Raw genomic sequence first — 25,428 nt, forward strand, 5'->3', positions numbered from 1 at the left:
TGTCTTTTTGAATTATGGTTTTCTCTGGGTATATGCCCAGCAGTGGGATTGCTTGGTCATATGGTATTCTATTTTTAGTTTTCTAAGGAACCTCCATACTGTTCTCCATAGTACCTGTATCAATTTACATTCCTACCAACAGTACAAGAGGGTTCCCTTTTCTCCACACCCTCTCCAGCATTTGTTGTTTGTAGATTTTCTGATGATGCCCATTCTACCTGGTGTGAGGTGATACCTCATTGTAGTTTTGATTTGCATTTCTCTAAAAACTAGTGTAGTGATATTGAGCAGTTTTTCATATGCTTCTTGGCCACCTGTATGTCTTCTTTGCAGAAATGTCTATTTAGGTCTTCTGCCCATTTTTGGATTGGGTTGTTTGTTTTTTTAATATTGAGCTGCATGAGATCTTTTCTTTCTTCTTCTTTTTCTTCTTTTTTTAAAAAAATGCACATAGAAAAGCTATATACTAGAATGAGATCTTTTCAGATTAAATTCCAACCCAAATTTATATATTTTGGAGATTAATCCTTTGTCCGCTGATTCGTTTGCAAATATTTTCTCCCATTCTGAGGGTTGTCTTTTCGTCTTGTTTGTTGTTTCCTTTGCTGTGCAAAAGCTTTTAAGTTTCATTAGGTCCCATTTGTTTATTTTTGTTTTTATTTCCATTACTCTAGGAGGTGGATCAAAAAAGATCTTGCTGTGATTTATGTCAAAGAGTGTTCTTCCTATGTTTTCCTATAAGAGTTTTATAGTGTCCGGTCTTATATTTAGGTCGCTAATCCATTTTGAGTTTATTTTTGTGTATGGTGTTAGGGAGTGTTCTAATTTCATTCTTTTACATGTAGCTGTCCAGTTTTCCCAGCACCACTTATTGAAGAGGCTGTCTTTTCTCCATTGTATATCCTTGCCTCCTTTGTCATAGATTAGTTGACCATAGGTGCGTGGGTTTATCTCTGGGCTTTCTATCTTGTTCCATTGATCTGTATTTCTGTTTTTGTGCCAGTACCATATTGTCTTGATGACTGTAGCTTCGTAGTATAGGCTGAAGTCAGGGAGTCTGATTCCTCCAGCTCTGCTTTTTTCCCTCAAGACTGCTTTGGCTATTCGGGGTCTTTTGTGTCTCCATACAAATTTTAAGATTTTTTGTTCTAGTTCTGTAAAAAATGCCATTGGTAATTTGATAGGGATGCATTGAATCTGTAGATTGCTTTGGGTAGTATAGTCATTTTCACAATGTTGATTCTTCCAATCCAAGAACATGGTATATCTCTCCATCTGTTGGTATCAATTTTAATTTCCTTCATCAGTGTCTTATAGTTTTCTGCATACAGGTCTTTTGTCTCCCTAAGTAGGTTTATTCCTAGGTATTTTATTCTTTTTGTTGCAATGGTAAATGGGAGTGTTTCCTTAATTTCTCTTTCAGATATTTCATCATTAGTGTATAGGAATGCAAGAGATTTCTGTGCATTAATTTTGTATCCTGCAACTTTACCAAATTCATTGATTAGCTCTGGTAGTTTTCTGCTGGCATGTTTAGTATTCTCTATGTATAGTATCATGTCATCTGCAAACAGTGACAGTTTTACTTCTTCTTTTCCAATTTGTATTCCTTTTATTTATTTTTCTTCTCTGATTGCCGTGGCTAGGACTTCCAAAACTATGTTGAATAATAGTGGTGAGAGTGGACATCCTTGTCTTGTTCCTGATCTTAGAGGAAATGCTTTCAGTTTTTCACCATTGAGAATGATGTTTGCTGTGGGTTTGTTGTATATGGTCTTTATTATGTTGAGGTAGGTTCCCTCTATGCCCACTTTCTGGAGAGTTTTTATCATAAACGGGTGTTGAATTTTGTCAAAAGCTTTTTCTGCATCTATTGAGATGATCATATGGTTTTTATTCTTCAGTTTGTTAATATGGTGTATCACACTGATTGATTTGCGTATATTGAAGAATCCTTGCATCCCTGGGATAAATCCCACTTGATCATGGTGTATGATCCTTTTAACGTGTTGTTGGATTCTGTTTGCTAGTATTTTGTTGAGGATTTTTGCATTTATATTCATCAGTGATATTGTTCTGTAATTTTCTTTTTTTGTAGTCTCTTTGTCTGGTTTTGGTATCAGGGTGATGGTGGGCTCATAGAATGAGTTTGGGAGTGTTCCTTCCTCTGCAATTTTTTGGAAGAGTTTGAGAAGGATGGGTGTTAGCTCTTCTCTAAATGTTTGATAGAATTCACCTGTGAAGCCATCTGGTCCTGGACTTTTGTTTGTTGGAAGATTTTTAATCACAGTTTCAATTTCATTACTTGTGATTGGTCTGTTCATATTTTCTATTTCTTCCTGGTTCAGTCTTGGAAGGTTATACCTTTCTAAGAATTTGTCCATTTCTTCCAGGTTGTCCATTTTATTGGCATAGGGTTGCTTGTAGTAGTCTCTTAGGATGCTTTGTATTTCTGTGGTGTCTGTGGTAACTTCTCCTTTCTCATTTCTAATTTTATTGATTTGAGTCCTCTCCCTCTTTTTCTTGATGAGTCTGGCTAATGGTTTATCAATTTTGTTTATCTTCTCAAAGAACCAGCTTTTAGTTTTATTGATCTTTGCTATTGTTTTCTTTGTTTCTATTTCATTTATTTCTGCTCTGATCTTTATGATTTCTTTCCTTCTGCTAACTTTGGGTTTTGTTTGTTCTTCTTTTTCTAGCTCCTTTAGGTGTAAGGTTAGATTGTTTATTTGAGATTTTTCTTGTTTCTTGAGGTAGGCTTGTATAGCTATAAACTTCCCTCTTAGAACTGCTTTTGCTGCATCCCATAGGTTTTGGATCGTCGTGTTTTCATTGTCATTTGTCTCTAGGTATTTTTTAATTTCCTCTTTGATTTCTTCAGTGATCTCTTGGTTATTTAGTAACGTATTGTTTAGCCTCCATGTGTTTGTGTTTTTTACGTTTTTTTCCCTGTAACTGATTTCTAATCTCATAGCGTTGTGGTCAGAAAAGATGCTTGATATGATTTCAATGTTCTTACATTTACTGAGGCTTGATTTGTGACCCAAGATGTGATCTATCCTGGAGAATGTTCCATGCGCACTTGAGAAGAAAGTGTAATCTGTTTTTGGGTGGAATGTCCTATAAATATCAATTAAGTCTATCTGGTCTATTGTGTCATTTAAAGCTTCTGTTTCCTTATTAATTTTCTGTTTGGATGATCTGTCCATTGGTGTAAGTGAGGTGTTAAAGTCCCTCACTATTATTGTGTTACTGTTGATTTCCTCTTTTATAGCAGTTAGCAGTTGCCTTATGTATTGAGGTGCTCCTATGTTGGGTGCATATATATTTATAATTGTTATATCTTCTTCTTGGATTGATCCCTTGATCATTATGTAGTGTCCTTCCTTGTCTCTTGTAACAGTCTTTATTTTAAAGTCTATTTTATCTGATATGAGTATTGCTACTCCAGCTTTCTTTTGATTTCCATTTGCATGGAATATCTTTTTCCATCCCCTCACTTTCAGTCTGTATGTGTCCCTAGGTCTGAAATGGGTCTCTTGTAGACAGCATATATATGGGTCTTGTTTTTGTATCCATTCAGCAAGCCTGTGTCTTTTGGTTGGAACATTTAATCCATTCACATTTAAGGTAATTATTGATATGTATGTTCCTATGACCATTTTCTTAATTGTTTTGGGTTTGTTTTTGTAGGTGCTTTTCTTCTCCTGTATTTCCCACTTAGAGAAGTTCCTTTAGCATTTGTTGGAGAGCTGGTTTGGTGGTGCTGAATTCTCTTAGCTTTTGCTTGTCTGTAAAGCTTTTGATTTCTCCACTGAATCTGAATGAGATCCTTGCCGGGTAGAGTAATCTTGGTTGTACGTTCTTCCCTTTCATCACCTTAAGTATATCATGCCACTCCCTTCTGGCTTGTAGAGTTACTGCTGCGAAATCAGCTGTTAACCTTATGGGAGTTCCCTTGTATGTTATTTGTCGTTTTTCCCTTGCTGCTTTCAATAATTTTTCTTTGTCTTTAATTTTTGCCACTTTGATTACTATGTGTCTCGGCGTGTTTCTCCTTGGGTTTATCCTGTATGGGACTCTCTGTGCTTCCTGGACTTGGGTAGCTATTTCCTTTCCCATGTTAGGGAAGTTTTCGACTATAATCTCTTCAAATATTTTCTCGGGCCCTTTCTCTCTTCTTCTGGGACCCCTATAATGCGAATGTTGTTGCGTTTAATGTTGTCCCAGAAGTCTCTTAGGCTGTCTTCATTTCTTTTCATTCTTTTTCTTTATTCTGTTCTGCAGCAGTGAATTCCACCATTCTGTCTTCCAGGTCACTTATGCGTTCTTCTGCCTCAGTTATTCTGCTATTGATTCCTTCTAGTGTAGTTTTCATTTCAGTTATTGTATTGTTCATCTCTGTTTGTTTGTTCTTTAATTCTTCTAGGTCTTTGTTAAACATTTCTTGCATATTCTCGATCTTTGCCTCCATTCTTTTTCCACAGTCCTGGATCATCTTCACTATCATTATTCTGAATTCTTTTTCTGCAAGGTTGCCTATCTCCACTTCATTTAGTTGTTTTTCTGGGGTTTTATCTTGTTCCTTCATCTGGTACATAGCCCTCTGCCTTTTCATCTTGTCTATCTTTCTGTGAATGTGGTTTTTGTTCCACAGGCTGCAGGATTGTAGTCCTTCTTGCTTCTGCTGTCTGCCCTCAATGTATTTTATTTTAAAGCTTATTTTCTACTTTTGGAGTAGTTAGCATCTTTATTTCCTGGATATGATTTTTATATTCACTCAGTGATTATTATTCAAATTTTATTAAACCAATTATTATTAAGTAAATCTCACTTTATATGACAAGTATAATCATTCAAGTGTTTTATCTAAGCCAATTTACCATATGCTAATTTCTACAATTTTTTTTAAGTTGGAGAAATTAAATTTAGAATTACACCAAAATCCTTTTAAAGGGAAAAAAATTGTTGGTTTAAAAAGAGTGTATTTTGGACTCAGGAAGCATCTGGTTTGGAAAACATGTTCTGCTTCAGGACTCTAGCCTTGGATCTCCAAGCTGGCTGACCCTCAGAAGTAAATGTCAGTTGCATTTACTCTTCAGATTTTCAGATTGCAGTTTCCTATTTTAACTTCTGTCTAGAAATAAACTTAAATTTTTTTCTCTGTAGTTAATATAAAACTGATATTTATTGTTTAGACATCCATCTCTGTCAGAAGCATTTAAAAGTGTTACAGATTTGTAATTTTAGGTATATTTGAGTTACTAAAAAATCAATTTTATATGTTGTCTCCTCTTTGGATGTTTAACAATATTAAGATTTGGAATTGTTAATATATGTTCTTTTAGATCTGTTCTCATCTTCTAAACAATGAGATTCGTATTTTAGATTGCTTTTAAGCTGTTAGGTTTAGTAGGAGAATATTAATAGAGATTCAAACTGTATAAGAATTATAAAAATTCTAGGTTTATAAAAGTAGTAGGAAAGAAGATTTACAGGTGAATTCCTCCTTGGCAAACTTGATTTGTTTTATTTAATGACGATTACATACTTTTTTATATACTTTTATACACATTTATATTTGTTATGCATAAATAATACAGAAGCCCCCTAATTATTAACAGAATAGGTTCAGAAAAGCTTGGGTGAGTCCAAAATGAGCCTTCATAAGTAAACGCTAATACTTTCATTTCATGGCAGGCAGAGTTGGTGTGATTTTGGGCTGATGTGAGCTTTCTTCACAGTTATGAAAGTCTATAAGAATTCAAGTTTTTTAGAAGAGGCACTTCTATATACTTAAAGTGTTGCCTTTTTTGTAAATCAATTCTTTCATGTTTTCTTTGAATTTGGGTCTTATGGACCTACAATATGGAAAACAAAAAACAAAAAAACTCCACACAGTATTATGTAAGAAGACACTTTCTTGTCTTCATTTCAGCCATATAAAGTTGCAGCAATCCATATGATTAGAACCAAAGGAAAATTTTTGGTATACAGGTAAAATTTGAAAATAATGCATGGCTTTAATTCTGTATTCTTTAGCTTACTGATTCATACCAAACAACCAGCTTCATTTCTGATGAAGTATAGAACATGCTAGTAGTTGCTAAAATGTCTTTGGATTTTCTTCAGGGTTACTTTTTTAGGGTACTAAAATTATTAGGATTCTAAAATATGCTAATTAAGAGCAAATTTAGTTCAGATTGGATACCTTTACTTTCTAAATAATTAATTTTAATTTTATATAGTAGGTCAATAAGTACATTTCTAAAAGTATGTAAATCAACTTTCCTACTGACTTACATTTTAATTTTAGAGGTGCTTTTTTTTTTTTTTAACAGTTGAACAATTTTCTTCTTTTTTTGCTGATAAGGCTTCTCCTACTCTCAAGTAATGAGTGAATTGTAAATAAGCATGCACATTTAGAAAGAAAACAATAATTTGTATTTGAGAAAGCACTAATATGTTTTATAGATTCGGATCTTCTTAACAGCTTTCTGTGGGTAGGAAAAAGAGAGTGGTTTGTGAGGTAAAAAGTATTCATGTAGATACACAAGTAGTAGTTTTTCTCAGCCACCATGGATAGCTATATAATTTTTACCATAAAATAAGTAATACATACATAAAATAGCCCATCAGAACCAAGACTGTACAATAAAAATAATCCTTTCTACCTCAGCATTTGCCCCTGATTTTCCCATCATAGATAATCACTATTTGTAGTGTCTTATATTTGCATGGAGTATTTCTAGAATTATACATAAGTATACATATACATCTTTTTATACAAATTTAAACACCTTATATACTCTTCTGCTTTGCCTTCCTTTTCATGTAATATATCTTAGTTCCTTGTAGAAATAGTATTTTTAAAATAATTTTGTAATTCTTGAGAATCTTCATATTTTATAGTTTTTAAAAATCATGGTTATTTGAAGATTTTAACAACAAAATACAAATGTAATTTCATCATCCAAATGGAAAATATATGATAATTATGGCTACATAGGTAGACTTTTAATTACATTTTTAAATGTTTGTAACATCAACATCTAATTTAATGTCTAGCTATGAAATAGTAGAGAAATCTGACTTTAAAGTAGATTTCAAATAACTGTCACCTCGTCATTTAGCTCTTTTTACCATAAAGATTTGCTTATTTCTAATGCATCATGATTCTTTACCCATTTTTATTTTTCTCCAATTTACAGGCTTTTTCAGAATGAGGAATTAGGTTAGAACTGGTTGTGATGTATAACAGAAAATAGAATTTTTAGGCCCTACTCTAGTAGCTGTGCAATAAATATTAGGAAGTATACTCAGTAACCTAATAGCATTCATGTCTGGTGGATCATTTTTATATTTATACAGCTGTAATAAAAAGGAATATTTTTTGCTTTGTAGCTGGAGTTAAATTATTATTAGAAGCATTATTAACCTGCCCTACATAATTATTTTGTTTATAGTGAGATGGTATAGGCTTTAGAGCCAGACCAACCTGGATTCAAATCCTGTCTAGACTTCCAGTATTAGCTCAGTGTTACGAGGCTCCTTCTCTAAACCTTAATCTCTTCATCAATACAATGGTAATAATACTACTACCAGTAAGATACTGCAGTGAATATTCTTGTATGAATGAACCTTGTTCATGTGAAGGTATTACTGTGGACAGAGAAATCTATGGGCCAAAAAGCATATGCAGTTTAAATATTGATAATTGCTGCAAAATCACTCTAAAAAGACTATCCCAATTTCAACCAATTTCAATGCCACTAACTGTATGACACTGCCTTGTACCCTCTATAGTACTGAAGTTTTTCAGTCTTTTCAATTTTTGTCTTTCTTATAACCTATTTTTAAATGTTAACTCTTCTCAAGTCTCTGACCTCTGTATCAAATCTGGCGATATCTTAGACATTAGAATAATATATAGTACCCCAGATAATCTTATTGTTTAGATTTTTCTCTTAATAGCTATTCATATTTTAATGTAGGCTCTATATTTGTTGGTTTGTGCCATTTATGAAATAGAGACTCCTTGAGTCAAGGCGCTCTCTCTCTCTCTATATATATATGTGTGTGTGTGTGTGTGTGTGTGTGTGTGTGTGTATATATATATATATATATATATATATGTATACACATTTTTTTTAACATCTATCTAGTTTAAGCAGATTACAATTTCAATTGATCAAAATTTCCTTGGCTTCTCATTACTTTGTGACATGTCCTCTGGTTACTTTAATTTCCACTATCCCCAGAATACCTTTTTGTTTAAATTATATATTAATATGATTTTATTTCTTTACAAGTACAAATATACTCTAATATTTAGCATCTTTCAAGTGCCTTGGTTTATCTTTCTGAATATTCATTGTCATTATGTGACTGTAGATGTAGACAATCTATGCAGTTAGTATGGACTAAATCCATATTATGTATGGTATGGAAGAGAGAAGTTATGCTTTACCTTATTTTCTTATTATTTGACTCTTTCTCCTAAAAAGAAAATACTGGAAAATTCCATTTAAGTTTTATTCTTATTGTAATTGCATTTCTATTCAAAACTTACTACTCATTTGTGAAGCTCTGTTTTCAGTTATAGGCACCCTGAGCTTTATGAAAATAAGTTGAAGTATGTGCTAATGAAATACAAACCCTAAAATAAAGATGTTGGCATGTCTTGCTTCACAAGCCAGATTTGGACTGAATTTTCATTCTCAGTCTTAACCAAGTCCACATTTAACACTTAAGACCTTTTCATGGTCAACTTTTGCTGTAGATAAATTGAACGGTTTTCTGTGACTTTAAAGAGCAGTAAGGCTTATCTGGCCATTTTGAACTACAGATGTTTAGGAATTATTTAGTAGGCATGTTTTGATGGCATTTATCTAATAGCTTCCATATTTCTTTTAAAACTTAACATAGACTTTAATTGATATCATTTTTGACTAAGAGGTTTATTTTGGATCCATAGCTCTTGTCAATTTGTTAAAAAAATTCTTGAATATATTATTTTAAAAATATGACAATTAGAGATATGTAAATCACACTCAATAGGGTCTGGCCTCTTTGGGGACTCAATAAATGGCAGGTGTTTTTTTATTATACATACTAATAATAATAAGTAGCACTGTGGAATTTATAGTCAACGTAGAACCTTGTTATGTATGTATAATACTTATTGCTTCCTCAGAAGGGCTTCATATTAGGACTCTACTTGTGATCCTGATTTACTTTTAATACATCTTTTTTATAGAATCCCAAAACAAAAGAGCAAATTGAAAATCTGTTAAGGAATGGGATGAACAAGGAGCTGCGAGATAGACTTTGTTGCCGAATGACTTTTGGGACTGCAGGACTTCGTTCTGCTATGGGGGCAGGATTTTGCTATATTAATGATCTTACAGTAATACAATCAACACAGGTAAGTATTATAAATTATAATATGTGTACTTTTATCACTCTATTTTTTTGCTTTATAAATTAGTTTCTTTTCTTAAAAAAAAAAGAACAAAAACAAAAAAAGCTTTATATCCAGCAAGATACTCTCTTGTAAATAAAAAATGTAGAATAAATTCTGACCTTTGGTCTTGCACAAGACTGATCTTAGAGGTCATTTATGTATCTTTAGAGTCACAGACTGACTTTTTTTTTTTTTTCCAGTTAGTGCTTTATTTTTTCATTCTCCGTAGAATACTGATTTTGTAACACTGATTACAGTCTGATACGTACCATTACAACAAAAGTTTCACTTTATGAAAGATCAGCAAAAATACATCAGCAAGAATATAACTAGTGCATTTACTAAAACACATCATAATCATAAAACCAAGTGATCACACACAATAATCTTTACATTTGGCATACCAGCTACATCCTAGGATAGCCAGTGTGTTTGGCAGGTGATTAATATATGTAATAACGACACTGATCAATCTTAACACTTCTGAAATGTTAATTCTTTATCAGTTAAACCTAAAATAAATCAATAGAGTATTGAAACATAACAAGGATGAAATCCAAAATTTGTTGAACAGAGACAGTAGTAAACAGTAGGAAGAGCACTGAATTGGGATCTAGTACATTTGGATCCTTGTCTTATCTTTGGCCCTGGATGGATGACCTTGGGAAAGTATTCTGGGCTATATGAATCCTTCACTCTTAAAATGAGAGAGTTGGCTGGATGGTTCTCTAAACTCTTTCTAGATTTAGCTTTCCATAATTCTAAAAGCTTTGACACCAATTCATTTTACTGTTGTAAAGTGAAATGTCTAACAATACTAACTTGGCAGTTGGGTTGAGTCCAGCTCTGCCACACAAATACAACTTGTTGCTTGTGTTCAAGTCTCTTCCTTCTGAGCCCCATGACAGCCCTATCCTCAAATTAACAAACAGTAATGACAGGCTTCAGGAGGTAAACAAGCTTGTCTTCCACCAGATACAAATTCAAGACCCCCAAAGTCATGGTTATTAAGAAAAGCTATAATGGAAGAACTATGGGGAAAACCCCCAACATCCTCTTTGATAAATGGTACAGTAACACCATTCACTAACAGAAGAAGGCAGGTACAGATATTAATTACAATACATAATTAATTTTCAACTGTTATTTGTGAACCTACACAAAAAATATACACACAATTAGAACTGTATCAATATGAACTATAAATTCAAGGTCTAGATGTACACGGGAGCCTCTCTCATGCTGCTAATCTGAAGGAGGCTTATTGTAGTTTCACGTGTTTGTAACTCTACAGGAGGAAGCTGGGATTCTTTTTACTAACGTTGGCTTCTATTCCGTTATCTGAAAAGTCCACCTCTCTCACATAATCACAGAAATTAAAGATGTCCAAGCCCCCCTTTAGGGCATTTCCTCCATCCCCCTACTTTCCTTATCAGATTACTGTCTTTTTGTTCTAAAACACTGAATGACTGGCTTCCATCAACCCTATCTGAAAATCAAGTAGAGTTTATCTCTTTTGATCTAAGGTCTAAATTTGTCTGTATTTCTTCCTAATATTTTAATGTAATTCCTATCTCAATTGTATTTACACAATTCTGAATATTTAACTGTGGTATCCATTATAGAAATTAACCCAATTCAATGAACATGAATGCGCAAAGCAAAATTACTTTGAAAATGTCAAGTTTTCTTAATAAATATTATCCTTTCATTAAAGTACTAAAGTGCTTCCCTTTTGACAGCAGTGATTACTTTAAGCAACTGTATGAGCCTTGAAACATTTTCCAGCATCTCTAACCCATGCTCCCTTCCAGAAAATGTAAAACACTCACCCTTCACTGTCCTCCTCCCTCCTGAGGGGACTGAGGACCTGTACCCTACAAGGTCTCTTCTGATTGAGAATCCCTGATACTGAAGAAATGGCATCGCCAGCCGTATATTTTGTTGAGCTTTGCCTTTCCATAATTTGACTGTAAAACAACAGATTTATTTTTGCCTTCCCAGAAATGTCCTTTTTTATATTACCAAATATGCTTTTTGAGCTCTACAGCTCCCTTCTATCCCTCATTCCTTACAAGATTTTAATACACTTCTTTATGGGGACAAGACATCTCCTCTTGAGAATCATTGAACCAAAATATAATTTCTGAATTACTATTCATGATAAAGCTCAATAACTAAGTTTGAGAAAACAGTATTCAATTTAAAGACAGAAAAAATGAATATTACAATATTGAGTATATTCTAATTATTAAACCAAATTATTTAAACTTCATACTTGAAAACTAACATAGAGACTTGTTTTTAAAATGATCTACTGAAACCGTAATGAAATGCACCTTTCATACTGGTCAATTATAGTAACAAATTATATTGCTTTCCTTTGTTGAAATGCTTTCTTCGATTATATAAACTACAGAGTTATACTCTCATTTTCCACTCATTTTCAGATATTCAGAACTAAAACTTTTAGATTTTTCTAAATAAATTTTTATCAGTTGCTACCTAGTTTAGCAACTTAGAATCGAATCTATTTCTTCTATAGAATTGCCAACTATCACAAACGTCTCTCTGACTGATGCACAATGACAGGGATATAAAATACCCATGTCTGCAAGAAATACTTATATTGTCTTCATTTTTCCAAATTCTAATAGAGTGAAATTCTGTATACCCTGAAGCTAAAATGATAATGCATATAGAGTTTTAAAAATAGTTTTGGAGAAAATATGGATGCATTTCTTCCCAAAATTTAAAGATGATTTTCTGCGCCTAAGTTAAGCAGATTGGAAAGAGGAGACAGGAAAGGTCTACCTCCAGATCCAAGGTGAAGGACCTAAATAAGATCATTCAGTGCAGCCCCCAACAAGGCACAATAGTTTAAAATTTCACACCAGTGACACCAGGGAGGGGTTCCACTCCCATGGCTGTCAGTATTCTGAATCTATGCGCTTTGCAATGGTGTTCAACTGGATATTTGAAGTTCCTTCATATATTGTACCAATCTTCGCATCTCGGAAGTATTTTTCCACAGGGTAATTTTTGGTGTAGCCTACTCCTCCCATCCACTCGATACATTTGCCAGTTATTAGGCCCGCAATCTCTGATGCATAGTACTTGGCCATAGATGATTCTTTAATGAATGGCCTTCCAGCTTCTAAAAGCCTTGCAGCGTTGTATGTGAGTAATCTTGCAGCTTCTAGCTGGGTGGCCATGTGAGCCACTTGGTGTTGGAGCCCTTGAAAATCAAATATTGTTTTGCCACATTGTTCCCTTTCTTTAATATATGGAATAGTGTAGTCAAAACATCCTTGAGCCAGTCCCAGCGTCTGTGCAGCAATTCCTATTCTACTTTCATTAAGACCCCCGATGGCGTACTTATGGCCATGTCCAATTTGTCCCAGGATATTGGCTTCTGGAACCTTGACATTTTCAAATGTTAATGGGCAGGTAGAAGAAGCTCTGATTCCCATTTTGTTCTCTGGTTTCCCTATATGAAGGCCCTCAGTATCACGATCTACCAAGAAGCAGGTAATTCCTTTATACCCAAGAGTAAGGTCTACATTTGCCATCACCATGAAGAGCCCGGCATCCTTGGCGTTGCTAATCCACATCTTTGACCCGTTGATGACATAATAATTTCCCTTTTTATCAGCTTTGGTCTTCAAAGCAAATGAATCGCTACCTGCTCCAGCCTCTGAAAGGCAGAAACTTCCCATTTGTTCCGTAGCTAGCTTGGGCAAATAGATAGCCTTCTGTTCTTCTGTTCCGTATTTTCCAATTAGCCTGTTAATTACTGTGTTCTGGATGTCACACACCAGAGCCACAGATGCATCAACTTTGGCTAATTCCTCTATCACTAGGACAGAGGGAAAAAATGAAGCTCCTGTTCCTCCATATTTTGTGTCAATTTCAATACCCATCAACCCTTGTTGAAATAATCCTCGTATTACTGATTTTTCCATTTTTGAATTTTCATCCATTTTTGAAACCAAAGGAGCAATTTGTTCCTGGGCAAATTTTTTAACTGTGCTCTTTATCATCATCTCCTCATCTGTAAATGTTTGCAGAGGGGCATAGGGTAGGCCCTTATTTGTTGTTTTGAGTCCAGCTTCTGACTGGGAAGATTTTAGGACATGAGGAGGATTTTTCCAGGAAGACAGGCAAATTGGGAAGTTTCTTCTTAGCAGCGCGCCCCAGCGCAGCAGCCGAACCATGGCTCCCTCCCTCTGTGCCCCAGGACAAGCGCTGTCCAGGATCCGGAAGCGGCTCTCCTGACTTTCTTATTGAGCTATTTTGGTTGCCATTGTCAACTTCTTGACAATGTTACTTTGCATTTGAAACCAGGAAATGGATATTGACATTTCCATTTAATACAAAGAAACAAATTTAGATAGAAAGAAGGTGATTGCTCATTTTGGCATATGGCCATTGATAAAGGTTAACCAGAGTATTTGGAAAATTTAGTGGAAAATATTTCCTTTTAACATGGTTTCCCATATATTTTGAGAGTTAAGACAGTGTTGATATGATACAATTTGTTTTATTTCTCCCCATTTTTATGCAACTTATTCTAGAAACAAATTACTTTTCTTTCCAGTGAATCAACCTTAGTGTTTCAAGGAACTCCACTTTCGAGGCCAAAATGCATTTAGCATATACTAAAAATAGTTCTGAACTAGAGAATTGCTCAGTAGATATAATTCTAATCAATACTGCCAAACAGTAAATCACCTTTAACTTTATTCTATGGGAATTCTCTAAATCCAGGGGCTAATGCAGGGGATCAGGAACAAAGGATGACAAGATGACTGAATAGGTAGGATACTTGCCTCCTCCTGCCCCCATTCCCTTTCTTTTCTTGGTCCAGAAATGCTTCAGTTCCATCTTTTTTGTATGTTGGGTTTCCTTATAAGCTTTCATTTTAACTGAAGATTCCTTGACTTCAGAAAAAGGAGTGGAGGAGGTGTTTGAAAATCAATTTCTACAGAAGTGCAAATTTTTACAGGAGTTGAGATTCCATTATTTGAAGTGGAAAAGCCAGATGGAATCTAATTCTTAAACCCTAGTTTTTTTCAGAACCTATGTATAGAGGGATAAGAGAAGATGGATTTTTACATCAAAGAATGAGATTCTGTGAGGTTTTAGGATAGTATCATCATTAGAAATAAATAAGTTGGTGAAACTAGTCAATTTGGGCTATATTGCATACATGCTTGGGCGCACACACACACACAGTCACTCGTAGGGAGTAGGTTAGGAAGAATAATTATACTTGAAAGAACCATGAAAGAAAGGTCCAGAAGTCACTGGGGTCTCATTTGGTGCTGCCACATAGTTACTTAGCAGTCCCTGCCATATAGTAGGTCTTCAATAAATCAGTATAACATAGTTTTGGTTGAATGAATGGCTTTGGGTAAGTCATTAAATGGAGCTTCAATCTTATTTTGTTTCCTCTTTTTTGGAAGAAATGTTGAAAGACAGAGACACAAATAGAACTGGTATCTTCATTTCTTTCTTTTGGGGGTTGTTGTGAGGATTAAATGTGGCAACATCCGAGAAAGTAGTTTTAAAAGGACTGTAGCAATATGAAGTGTTATTTTTACAGACGGAAGTGTTTATTAAAGTTAGCAAATCATTCATAAGATAGTTAAATGGTGTTTTGGCTTATTATTGTGATATTTTCAATATTAAATACTTCATTTCATTTTTTTGTCACCCTTGACTGCAAATTTTCCTCGTTTATGAGATTTTCTTTCTGTGAGATTTTAAAACTAAAGAATGGGATCAGCCATCTTAAGAAATGTTCTAATGAAGGTTTATGTTGCTGATTTTAAATGTTTGTGTCATAAATTAGATCAAATCTTCTGGTTAGCTTCAATTTTATGATTTAGCAAGGCCTAACATGGTCAAAATTTTGTTCTCTAGAGCCTTAAGGCAAGAAACAATTTCTTTTGGCTCTTCTAACAATTTTTTTTTTTTTTTAGCATTCTGACTCTCATGTCCCATCTTTTTTTCCCTAATGTTTTATGTATCGTATTGGATTTAAGTTATGTAATTGATATTTCTGTGATATTAAATGTGTCTGAAACTCCAGGAAATAGGTGTTTATCATCTCACATTTGAGGACTGAACATTGTTGTTCTCACATTGGTAAACATGGGCAAAAGGAGGAAGCCAGTTCCCTGAGAGCCAATAAGCTGCACACCACACATAAAAAGATTAGCCCTTAAGTCATCGAAAATGCAGGCATTAGTCAGGAACTAATTTTCTGTGTTTATCTGCTTCAGGGGATGTACAAATACCTTGAGAGATGTTTCTCAGACTTCAAGCAAAGAGGTTTTGTCGTTGGGTATGACACCCGGGGTCAAGTAACTAGCAGCTGCAGCAGCCAGAGGTACAGTGTTAATTGTTTCAGAGATTAAGCTGGATTGGAATAAAACCTTGAAAAAAATGTTATGCCCAGTTGTAGGATTTCTGAAACAGGAAGCTGTCCAAAAAACTGTGATCACATGCTAATGTTTATTTTAGAGCTGAAATAGAAGCATTTCAAAGATAACCTTTGGTTTTTACAGAAAGGAGTAAATTTCTAAATGTTTAGAGTTAGTGTTTAGAATGACATAGACTATGTGATGATTTTAATATTTTGGCAGAGGCACTGGGTAGGAGGATTATGTAACTTGCATTCTCTCATTATAGTCCTATTTGATTAGTTTTAGGGTATTTTCACACATAGATAATCATGATATAGTGATACTTTTTCTTCACGGGGTAAATAGGCATATTGTGTTTATCAAAGTCTCTGGTTTCACTTTCTTCCATGTTTTTTGCCTTTTGCATGTTTTATTTCTTATTAAAAGAGCCATCACAAGATGAATGAGAAAAAAGGAAGAAATTTAAATGTCAATTCTGTTCCTTGTTACTCCTTTTCAAAAAAATCTTATTTAACATTTTAAAGTTGGAGTATGAATCTTAAATAACTAGTGATTATAAGAATCGGTTGTATTATGCTACTGTGTATTCAGAATAATTGTAATACATGTATTTTATGGGAGGTTGGTTTTCAAAAAGTATGTAAAGCTAAGGACCAAGTGAAATCTCTTTTTTTTTAGGCTTGCTAAACTCACTGCTGCAGTCTTACTGGCCAAAGATGTTCCTGTGTACCTTTTTTCAAGATATGTTCCTACGCCTTTTGTAGTAAGTGTGTTGTATCACTGATTGTACAGAAAAGATTAAAAAGATTGCTCTTGAAAAGATTTCTTAAATCAAGCAGGATTTAAATCTTTGTCATGCATATAGTTCTGTATTAAGTGATATGAAGGACCTAAAGAAAACAAATTTTGCTTTGAATTTATTTTCATTCAACAAGCATGTGTCGAACCGCCTAAGAATTTGATCTATAACAAGTTGACAAATCCACAGTCATGGTGGGATATTTTAATACTCTTCTTTCAGAAACTGATTTATCAGGCAGGCAAAAATTATTACGGATAGATTTAAACACACAATTAGCGTGCTTAATCGTGTGTGTGTGTGTCTGTGTGTAAACCCTGTATTCCGTGATGGTAGGATACTCATTCTTACCAAATAGGGTCACAAAGGAAATCTCACAAATACAAGAGAATTGCTTATTAAGCCATAGCCCTGGACCCCAATGCAATAAGATTTAAAATAAAGAAACCCACAAATTCCCATATGTTTGGAATTTTAAAAAGACATTTGTAAGTAATTTATGGATTAAGGAAGATATAATGAAGATTAGAAACTATAGCCATCCTTGCTTTGCATGGTAGTGCAGGACTGTAAAGATAACTGTGTAAGCTAAAACCATGCAAAGCAATGTTAGTTATCAATGGGGGAAATTATGATTGTTCTGTGACCTTTAAAATTTTTTTGTCAAAACCTTAAATATACCTTTTCTCTTGATTAAAAATGTACAGAGAAAAGAAAAAAGTAATAAACTAATATTTATTTGCTACTCTGTAATTTAAAACATTAGAAGTGGTAAAACACTGTAGTGTTTTATTTCTTTGTAATGCAATGTATCAAGACTGTGACCAGTGCTTGCTTCTTGTCATATAACTTAACAATATGAGCAAGCATCTTCTCTATCCCTTGCTGAATTATCACACTTCTTTCTAAGTCTGGATCAGCTTTCCACATTTTATCTTTTGTACTTTCTTTCTTTCTTTTTTTGGCTATGCTGTGCGGCTTGTGGGATCTTAGTTCCCCAACCAGGGATTGAACCCAGGCCCTCGGGAGTGAAAGTGTGGAGTCCTAACCACTGGACCATCACGGAATTCCCTATCGTTTGTACTTTCAGTATCATAAAATGTCTCTGAGAATTCCTTTTTTTGCCAGTATCACTCCCTCTGGGACAGCTTCATCCCTTTCATCACAACCACATCCTTCATTTATAGCCATACATTCACCTTCACTAAGCTCATCTGGTTGCACATCTAGAGTCTCTTGAATGACAGCAGTGTCAATGTTCCCGGTTATTTCTTCTATAACTCCATTTATGGTCGATTCAAATGTCACTTCCACTGTTATCACTTTTGTTTCTTTGCTGCACTTTCATCTTTGTTGGCCGGTTCCTTCTTTCAGTTATCCATTTTTGCAAAATTGTCACATGGATATATCACTGGGAGATGAGGCAACACAGCTACATGCTTTGCTGTCTGTGAGAGAGCTGACTAACAGATGCACAGTGACCAATCACTGACAGACTTGATGACATGATTGGTTACTAATCATGATGGATCTCTTATATACACAGTTATTTCAGACTGAAGAGCTAGCAGCCAGGTTTGTACTTGATGCAGTTACTCGCAGTATAGCATGGTAACTAAAATTTGAGCATGTTGTTGGGAGACTGGTATTATTTAACTAAAATATGGTATCAGAAATTCATGTATACTGGAACTTTGCAAAGCAAGGACTGTCTGTATTTAAAACTAAGCAACAATGAAAACAATAAATAGCAAAAACTATGGGATATAGCTAAAGCCCTACTTAAAGGGAAATTTATAGTCTTAATGAATGTATTAGGAAAACAATTTTTAAATAACGAGCTAAGACTTTAACTTAGTATGTTAGAACCAAAACAGAATAAATCCAAATAAAATAAAAGAAATAATAAAGATATGAGGAAAAATCAGTTAAATAGAAAACAAAGAAAAGAGTGTATCAACAAAAGCGAGAGTTGGCTCTCTGAAGAGACAATTAATAAAATAGACAAAGCCTTTTGGCAAGGGTGCTGAAGAAAAAAAAGACAAAGAAAGTAAAAGAGTGAATAATAAATACATAGCGATTAAGAAAATCACAATATTCTGAATAACATAATGCAAATAAATGTGAAACTTGGGAGAATTGGCCAATTTTCCAGAATAATTAATACATCAAAACTGATAAGAAATAGAAATAGAAATCCTGAATAGTCCTAAAGAAATTGAACTGGTTTTTATTTATCTTCTCAAAATAAAAATGCCAGGTTCACATGATTTTGTGGGCAAGTTTTACCAAATGTTTGACCATTAGATAATGTCTCTATAAACTGTTACTAGTGATTTATTGGAAATATACGGAGTGGCTCAAAGAATTGAAGGAATTTCTAAACAATTAGCTCTAACGAATGACAGAAACCAGGGAGGGCCCAGAAATGTAGAACATTTATGTAGGAGTCTGCCACTGGGTTACCATTTCCAGCTGTAACTATGTGTTGGCCTTCCTCTCTTATTGCAGGTAGATTTGCTCTAGCTTCTAGGGAAGTTGTTTTTAGCACCCTTTATCACCATGTCTTTGAGTCAAAAGGCAATCTTCCTTGACTACCTATAGCAGAGACATCTTAGAGAAAGACTCTGACCAGGCTTGGGTTGTGAGCCAGTCTCTGAGTTAAATCATCAAGGGAATAGGTTACTCTAGTCAGATCAGGGTCATGTGTCCACCCACCCATGGCCAGGAGAAGAGAAGTTGGATGTGATGGTAGAAGGAATATGGAGAACATCTTAGGCAAATAAATAATAACTGCAAAGAAAAAGGGAAATTCAACCAGGGAATTAACTTTGGGAGAGATGGTAAATTGACCTTTATATGCTATAGAGGCCACAGAGTATATGTAAAGATCTTCAAATTGGAAGGCAAGAGACCTAAGTTCTACTCTTATATATTCTCCCTTATGATTATATAATGTTGGATAAACAGTATACAGTGTGTAAAATATGTAAAATATGATAGATTAGATGATTTCTTAAATTTACTTACAGGTCTAATATTTTATGATTATATTCCCCTCTCATATCTCCAGAGTCTTGTGGAGTATCTGGCATATATTAGGTGTTTGTTAAATATTTGTTAAATGAACAAAATAATTATAGGACTAAGTTAAATGAGACTAGAGGGGAAAAAAACCATTCAGTCTAACAGTTAGGTGGTTATTGATGACCTAATATTTAGGTGGCTTTAGTTATATCCCACCCAAGGAACCTGGAGTTGATTATTGAGGTTTTAGGCTATTTATATCTTAATGTCTTTTCCAATTATGTAATCAAAGTTATTCTTATGTCAGATGTGTGAGTAGCTAAGAAACAAATATTTATTGTTATTGTTCTTTTAGCCATATGCAGTCCAGGAGCTCAAAGCAGTTGCAGGTGTGATGATTACTGCATCTCACAACCGCAAAGAAGACAATGGATACAAGGTAAACCTTGGACTCCTCATCTTTGGTCATTTCATAGTTCTTATTTTATTTAAATAATATGTGCTGAGTATATTTTCTACAGTGGGGAGCAGGGTTAGACATTGGGAACAGAAAGATAAAAACATTGAGGCTACCCCTCAAAGAATGTGTATCCCTAATGGCGCTTATTACGTTTCAGTAGGTACTATTACAAAAGTCTCTTCAATGGTCTTTTTACTTCTGATATCTTACTGCCTTTGATTTCCCCAACCCATCCCAAATCCACCCTCTCTACCATTTCAGAAATAAAGTCATTTTGTACCAAGAACTTAAAGAATAAATGGGAGTTTGATGGAAGAGAGCCGGAGGAATAGTATCTTGACCTCATTCTCCTCTCCCTCCAACCTTCTGCTGGGACTCCCTATTGGCCACAGGATCTATTTGATGTGTCAGGCTTCATGGCAGAAAGCAGGGTGGGGAAGGGTGAAGAGTGGCTCTGGAGGGGCAAACAGAAGATATGGCACAGTATTGAACCAGTGTTTGGGGTTCCTAGCTGATGAGTCCATGATCTTATATTCTTTTTTCATCTTGTGTAGGGAGACTCCAGGCACACTAAGCTCTGTTTCACTGGGGAAAAGAATATTTAATACTAATCTAAGATTTTGGCCCTGGCCAGCTAAATGGGTAGTGTTACCATTTATAGAGGCAGGGAAGAAGCATAATTAATTAGTTTGGGACATAATTAAGTCTGAGGGATTTGTGGGTCAAACAGGCAGCAATGACCTGTAGGCAGTTGAATATGTAGATCTGTTGCTCAGGGGAGAAATCTGCGCTGAAGTTACAGATTTTGGGATCACTGTACATATTGTATTAGAGTACATAAGAATATTTGGAAATTCTTTATTTGGATGAGCAGCCCAGAGACAGTGTAGGTTAGAAAAAGAGCTCAAGAATGGAACCCTAGGGAATATCAACTTCAAGTGAAGGGAGAAAGAAGAGGAGTTGGAGATAGGACAAAGACCGGGAGAGACTGGTATGATAAAAACGAAAGAGGTAAGGGAGTTGCAAGGAGGGAGAGGTTAACTGTCAAAGAGAGCTAAGAACCCAGATCTCTCCTCTGAGCATCAGACTCCTGAATCCAGCTGCCAACTTAACATCTGTTGGGATGCCTAACGGGCATCTCAAAATGAGTGTCTCTGAAACAGTGGTCTTGATTCCCCCCAGACCTGCCACATATACACCCAAATGTGTTCCTCCCTGAGTCTTATCCATCTCTGTAAATTCACACTACCACCCACCTAAACAAAAACCAAACTTCATTCTTGATTACTCCTGACATTAATTTACTAACAGGTGCTACAAATTATACATATACATCCAAATGTATATGTATGTATAATTTGAGATATATATGTATCCATATGTATCTACATAAACATCCAAATATACGTAGAATATGTTTACTTCTGCCAGTACCTTCTACCTCCACTGTTCTAAACCATTGTTGTCTTCGCCTGAACTACAGCATCTTAGCTGGTCTCTTCCCTGCTTCCATTTTTCTCCTCTGCAGTCCATTCTTCACCAAGCAGCCAGATGATCTTTTAAAATATAAACAGGTCATGTTAACTTTCCTGCTAAACCCAAACTGCTTACCTTGGGGCTTACAGGACTGTCTCCTGCCTGCCTCTTCCACCTTGTTTCATTCATTCTTCTCCTGTGCTCAGTACGTCCCAGTCACACTGCAGCTCCTTTCCATTCCTCCAGCTCCTTCAGTATACCAAACCCTTTTCCCACTCTGAGCCTTTTGTTTGTTCCTCTGCTTGAATTTCTCTTCCCCAAATCTTGCAAATTTGCTTATTTTCATCCTTCAGGCTCCTGCCCAGATGTTGTTTCCTTGAAGAGACCTTCCCTGGCCACCTTATCTGAAGTGGCTTCCCTCAGTGACCTTCTCTTCATCTTGTTTATTTCCTTCACAAAACTTATCACTATCTGTAATTACCTGCTTTCTTTACGATGAATTATCTTGTTTGTTTATTGACTTGTTTATTTGACTGTCCCCACCCCATTCCCCAATATAAGCTCATGGGTGGAGGGACTTAGTTTGGATATTTACTGCCATTGAACATACTTGTCACATAGTAGACCCTCAAAGATTTGTTTTTTTAAAGTATTCAATATAAGCACAAGGTAAAAAGTATGAAAGTTAAACAGTGTAAAAAGTTAAACAATAAGGAGTATTTCTCCCACCCCCTTCCCCTAGTATCCCTTTTGAGAAGCAAATACTGTTTCTGGTTTTGGTTTCCTTCCAGAGAGTCTATACATGTGTAATCATGACCAATCATGTATTGGTCACTCCTCCTTTTTTTTTCCCCCCAAAATGGCAGGGCACTATATATAGTGTCCTGCACCTTGTTTTTTTCACACAACAGTGTGAAACAGCCTTAAAGATCATTTTCTACATCAGTCCCTCTATAGATAGATAGGTTTGCCTCATTCATCTTTAAAAACCTACATAGATGGGCTTCCCTGGTGGCGCAGTGGTTGAGAATCTGCCTGCCAATGCAGGGGACACGGGTTCGAGCCCTGGTCTGGGAAGATCCCACATGCCACGGAGCAACTGGGCCCGTGAGCCACAACTACTGAGCCTGCGCGTCTGGAGCCTGTGCTCCGCAACAAGAGAGGCCGCGACAGTGAGAGGCCCGCGCACCGTGATGAAGAGTGGCCCCCACTTGCCGCAATTAGAGAAAGCCCTCGCACAGAAACGAAGGCCCAAAACAGCCATAAATAAATAAATAAAATAAAATAAAATAAAATAAAAATTAAAAAAAAAATCCAACACCCTTTAAAAAAAAAAAACCTATATAGATGAGTCATAATTTATTTAACCAGTCCTCTGTTGATGAATATTTCATTTGTTTCTGATCTGCTGCTTTCAAACAGTGCTACAGTGAATGCTATTCTACATACATCTTTGTTCATATGTACAAGTAGACTTACAGAGTCAGTATGGAATAGCAGTTAAGAGAATTATGGGGTGGGTTTGAAACCTACCTCTGCCACTCAGAAGCTTTGTAATCTAAGTCAAGTTACTTAATTTCTCTGTGCTTTAGTTTCTCCATCTACAAACTGAGAATAATACTAGAACCAGCATCATAGGGTGAGAGTAAGGATTAAGGGAGATAGTGCATGAAAAATGCTTAGTATAGTGTCTGGCTCCGGTAAATAATAAATGTTACCTATTGTTTTTATTCTTATCTATAGCTGCACTGTCCAAACTGATAGCCACCAGCTACCTATGGCTATCGAACTCTTAAAATATGACTAGTCTGAATTGAGATGTTCTGTAAATGTAAACTACACACCAGATTTTGGACAGTTAATACAATAAAAGAATGTAAAATATATGGCTTGCATTGTGGCTCACATTATATTTCTGTGGCCCTGCTGAGCTATAAAATAAATTTCTAGATGTTAAACTTCTGAGTCAAAGGGACCATGAAATAAAATTTGTCATTCTGTATTCAAGGTGGTGGTTCTAATTGATACTCTCACCAATAATATGAGGGTCTTTATCCCACACCGTCCATTATTGTATTATCAAACTTTTTCATCTTTGCCAGTCAGATATGTGGAAATGTTATGTTTAATCTGTACCTGTCTTATGAGTAAGGCTGAGCTTCTTTTCATACACTTATATGATATTTGTGTTTCCTTTCCTGAAAAGTCTGTTAAAGGTTTTGCCCATTTTTTTCTTGGGTAGTTGCTCTTTTCCTTGTTGATTTGTAGGAACTCCAAAGTAGCTCTTGGTCATCTGTTTTTCAGGTATTTTCCCCCCATATTATCATTTGCCTTTTGACTTTATTTATGATATTTTTCCATGCATGGTATTATGGTATTTTTTTTCCATCTGGAAAAATTATTTTGGCACTTTTATTGGTATCATATTTTACTTGTACATTAATTTAGGGAGCTTCAATATTTTTGTCATATTATTGAGTCTCTTTATTCAAGAACAGAATGTATCTTTCTATTCTTCCAAGACTTCTTTTAGACCCTTCAGTAACATTTTAAAGATTTTTTATCTTTTACATTTCTTTTTAAGTTTATTCCTGGGTATATTTTGTGGCATGGATTTTTCTGTTACTAAATCAGGTAGGGATACTTTCTGCTGCAGGTTCAGAAAACCCACAAAGGTGGCTTAAGCTGATAGGAATTTATTTTTCTCACGTAACAAAAAATCCAGAAGTATGTGGCTGCTGGCATGGTTCTGTAGCTCAGCGTTGTCGGGCCTGGCACCTCTGCAGTGTTTTTGGCCTTTTCTTCAAACATGGCCATTATATGTGCTGCTGTTGCTCTAGGCATCACATTCACATGCAAGGCAGGGAGAAAGGCCAAGATGTTTTTTCTCATGTTATATAAATTTTCATAAAGAGCTTTCAGGGCCTATGGACAGAATCTTGTTGGTTGCTTGGAATGTGGGAGCATCCCTTAAGAGCAATTTTTGGTTTTGTTTTTTAAATTTCTGCAGGAACCTCAGGAGTTTCACTGACTGGGAGCAATTTCTGTGTTAATTTAGATCTCAGATTTGAAATTTTTTAATCACCCAGAACTTGGGAAGAAACAGACATGCTTCCTCATCATCTTTCAATAATAGTGGGCAGAACTTTTTCTATTCTACATTTCCACTAAGAGGGGCATCTTAGTTCCAGTTCCCTACCTTCCACATGGGCATTAACACCCAGGAGCCGGATAAACGAACAGTTCCCAAACCTAACTGGCCACAGCATCAGCCCACAGCTTTATCACTCTGGTTTTCCATTCTTTCCTTTTCTCCCAATGCCTGGAGTTTTCCCTTTCCTTCTTGTGAACCAAGCTGTGCATTTTAGATAATACTTTTTCTACTTTATCTAGCATCTTGAGGTGTTTATAGAGTGAGAATTTTTAGGTCATGTAGTCTACCATATTGCTTGGTACAGAGTTTTGTACATAGTATATATTCAAAAGTATTCTTCTTTCCTTCCTTCAGGATGCAGTAGAAGGGATTCATGTCAAATACATGGGAGAAGTTGGTATAGATATTCCCTAAGCAGAGTCCCTTCTAACCTTGAGATCCTGTGAATTATAGAAATACATTTTCTTGCTTTTTTGTTAACTGTTCCTACTGTCTTGTTGATCAGGCTACTTGACAAACTGACAACTTAATGAAATGTATTTTCATTAAATACTGAAAATACATATACTGAAATGTGTATGGAATAATTAGCATGTTAACTATCTTTGCTGG

General features: G+C 35.2%; 2 protein-coding genes across 2 annotated transcripts in view; one reads left to right on the forward strand and one right to left on the reverse strand.

Moving 5' to 3' along the window:
* Positions 1–25,428, forward strand: part of PGM2L1 (phosphoglucomutase 2 like 1) — a 75,312-nt gene that overhangs the window by 31,826 nt on the left and 18,058 nt on the right. Inside the window, exons 2-5 of the mRNA XM_036861830.1 lie at positions 9,260–9,427; positions 15,757–15,863; positions 16,579–16,663; positions 20,082–20,165. Of these exons, the coding sequence (XP_036717725.1) occupies positions 9,260–9,427; positions 15,757–15,863; positions 16,579–16,663; positions 20,082–20,165 (444 nt within the window). The remainder of the gene's footprint in view (positions 1–9,259; positions 9,428–15,756; positions 15,864–16,578; positions 16,664–20,081; positions 20,166–25,428) is intronic.
* LOC118898972 (short/branched chain specific acyl-CoA dehydrogenase, mitochondrial-like) lies at positions 12,363–13,683 on the reverse strand. The gene has a single exon (XM_036859852.1). It carries the CDS (start codon positions 13,681–13,683, stop codon positions 12,397–12,399), a length of 1,287 nt encoding a protein of 428 aa, XP_036715747.1. The 3' UTR covers positions 12,363–12,396.

This window comes from Balaenoptera musculus, chromosome 8 (genome assembly GCF_009873245.2).
Source record: "Balaenoptera musculus isolate JJ_BM4_2016_0621 chromosome 8, mBalMus1.pri.v3, whole genome shotgun sequence".
Classification (NCBI taxonomy): Eukaryota; Metazoa; Chordata; class Mammalia; order Artiodactyla; family Balaenopteridae; genus Balaenoptera; species Balaenoptera musculus.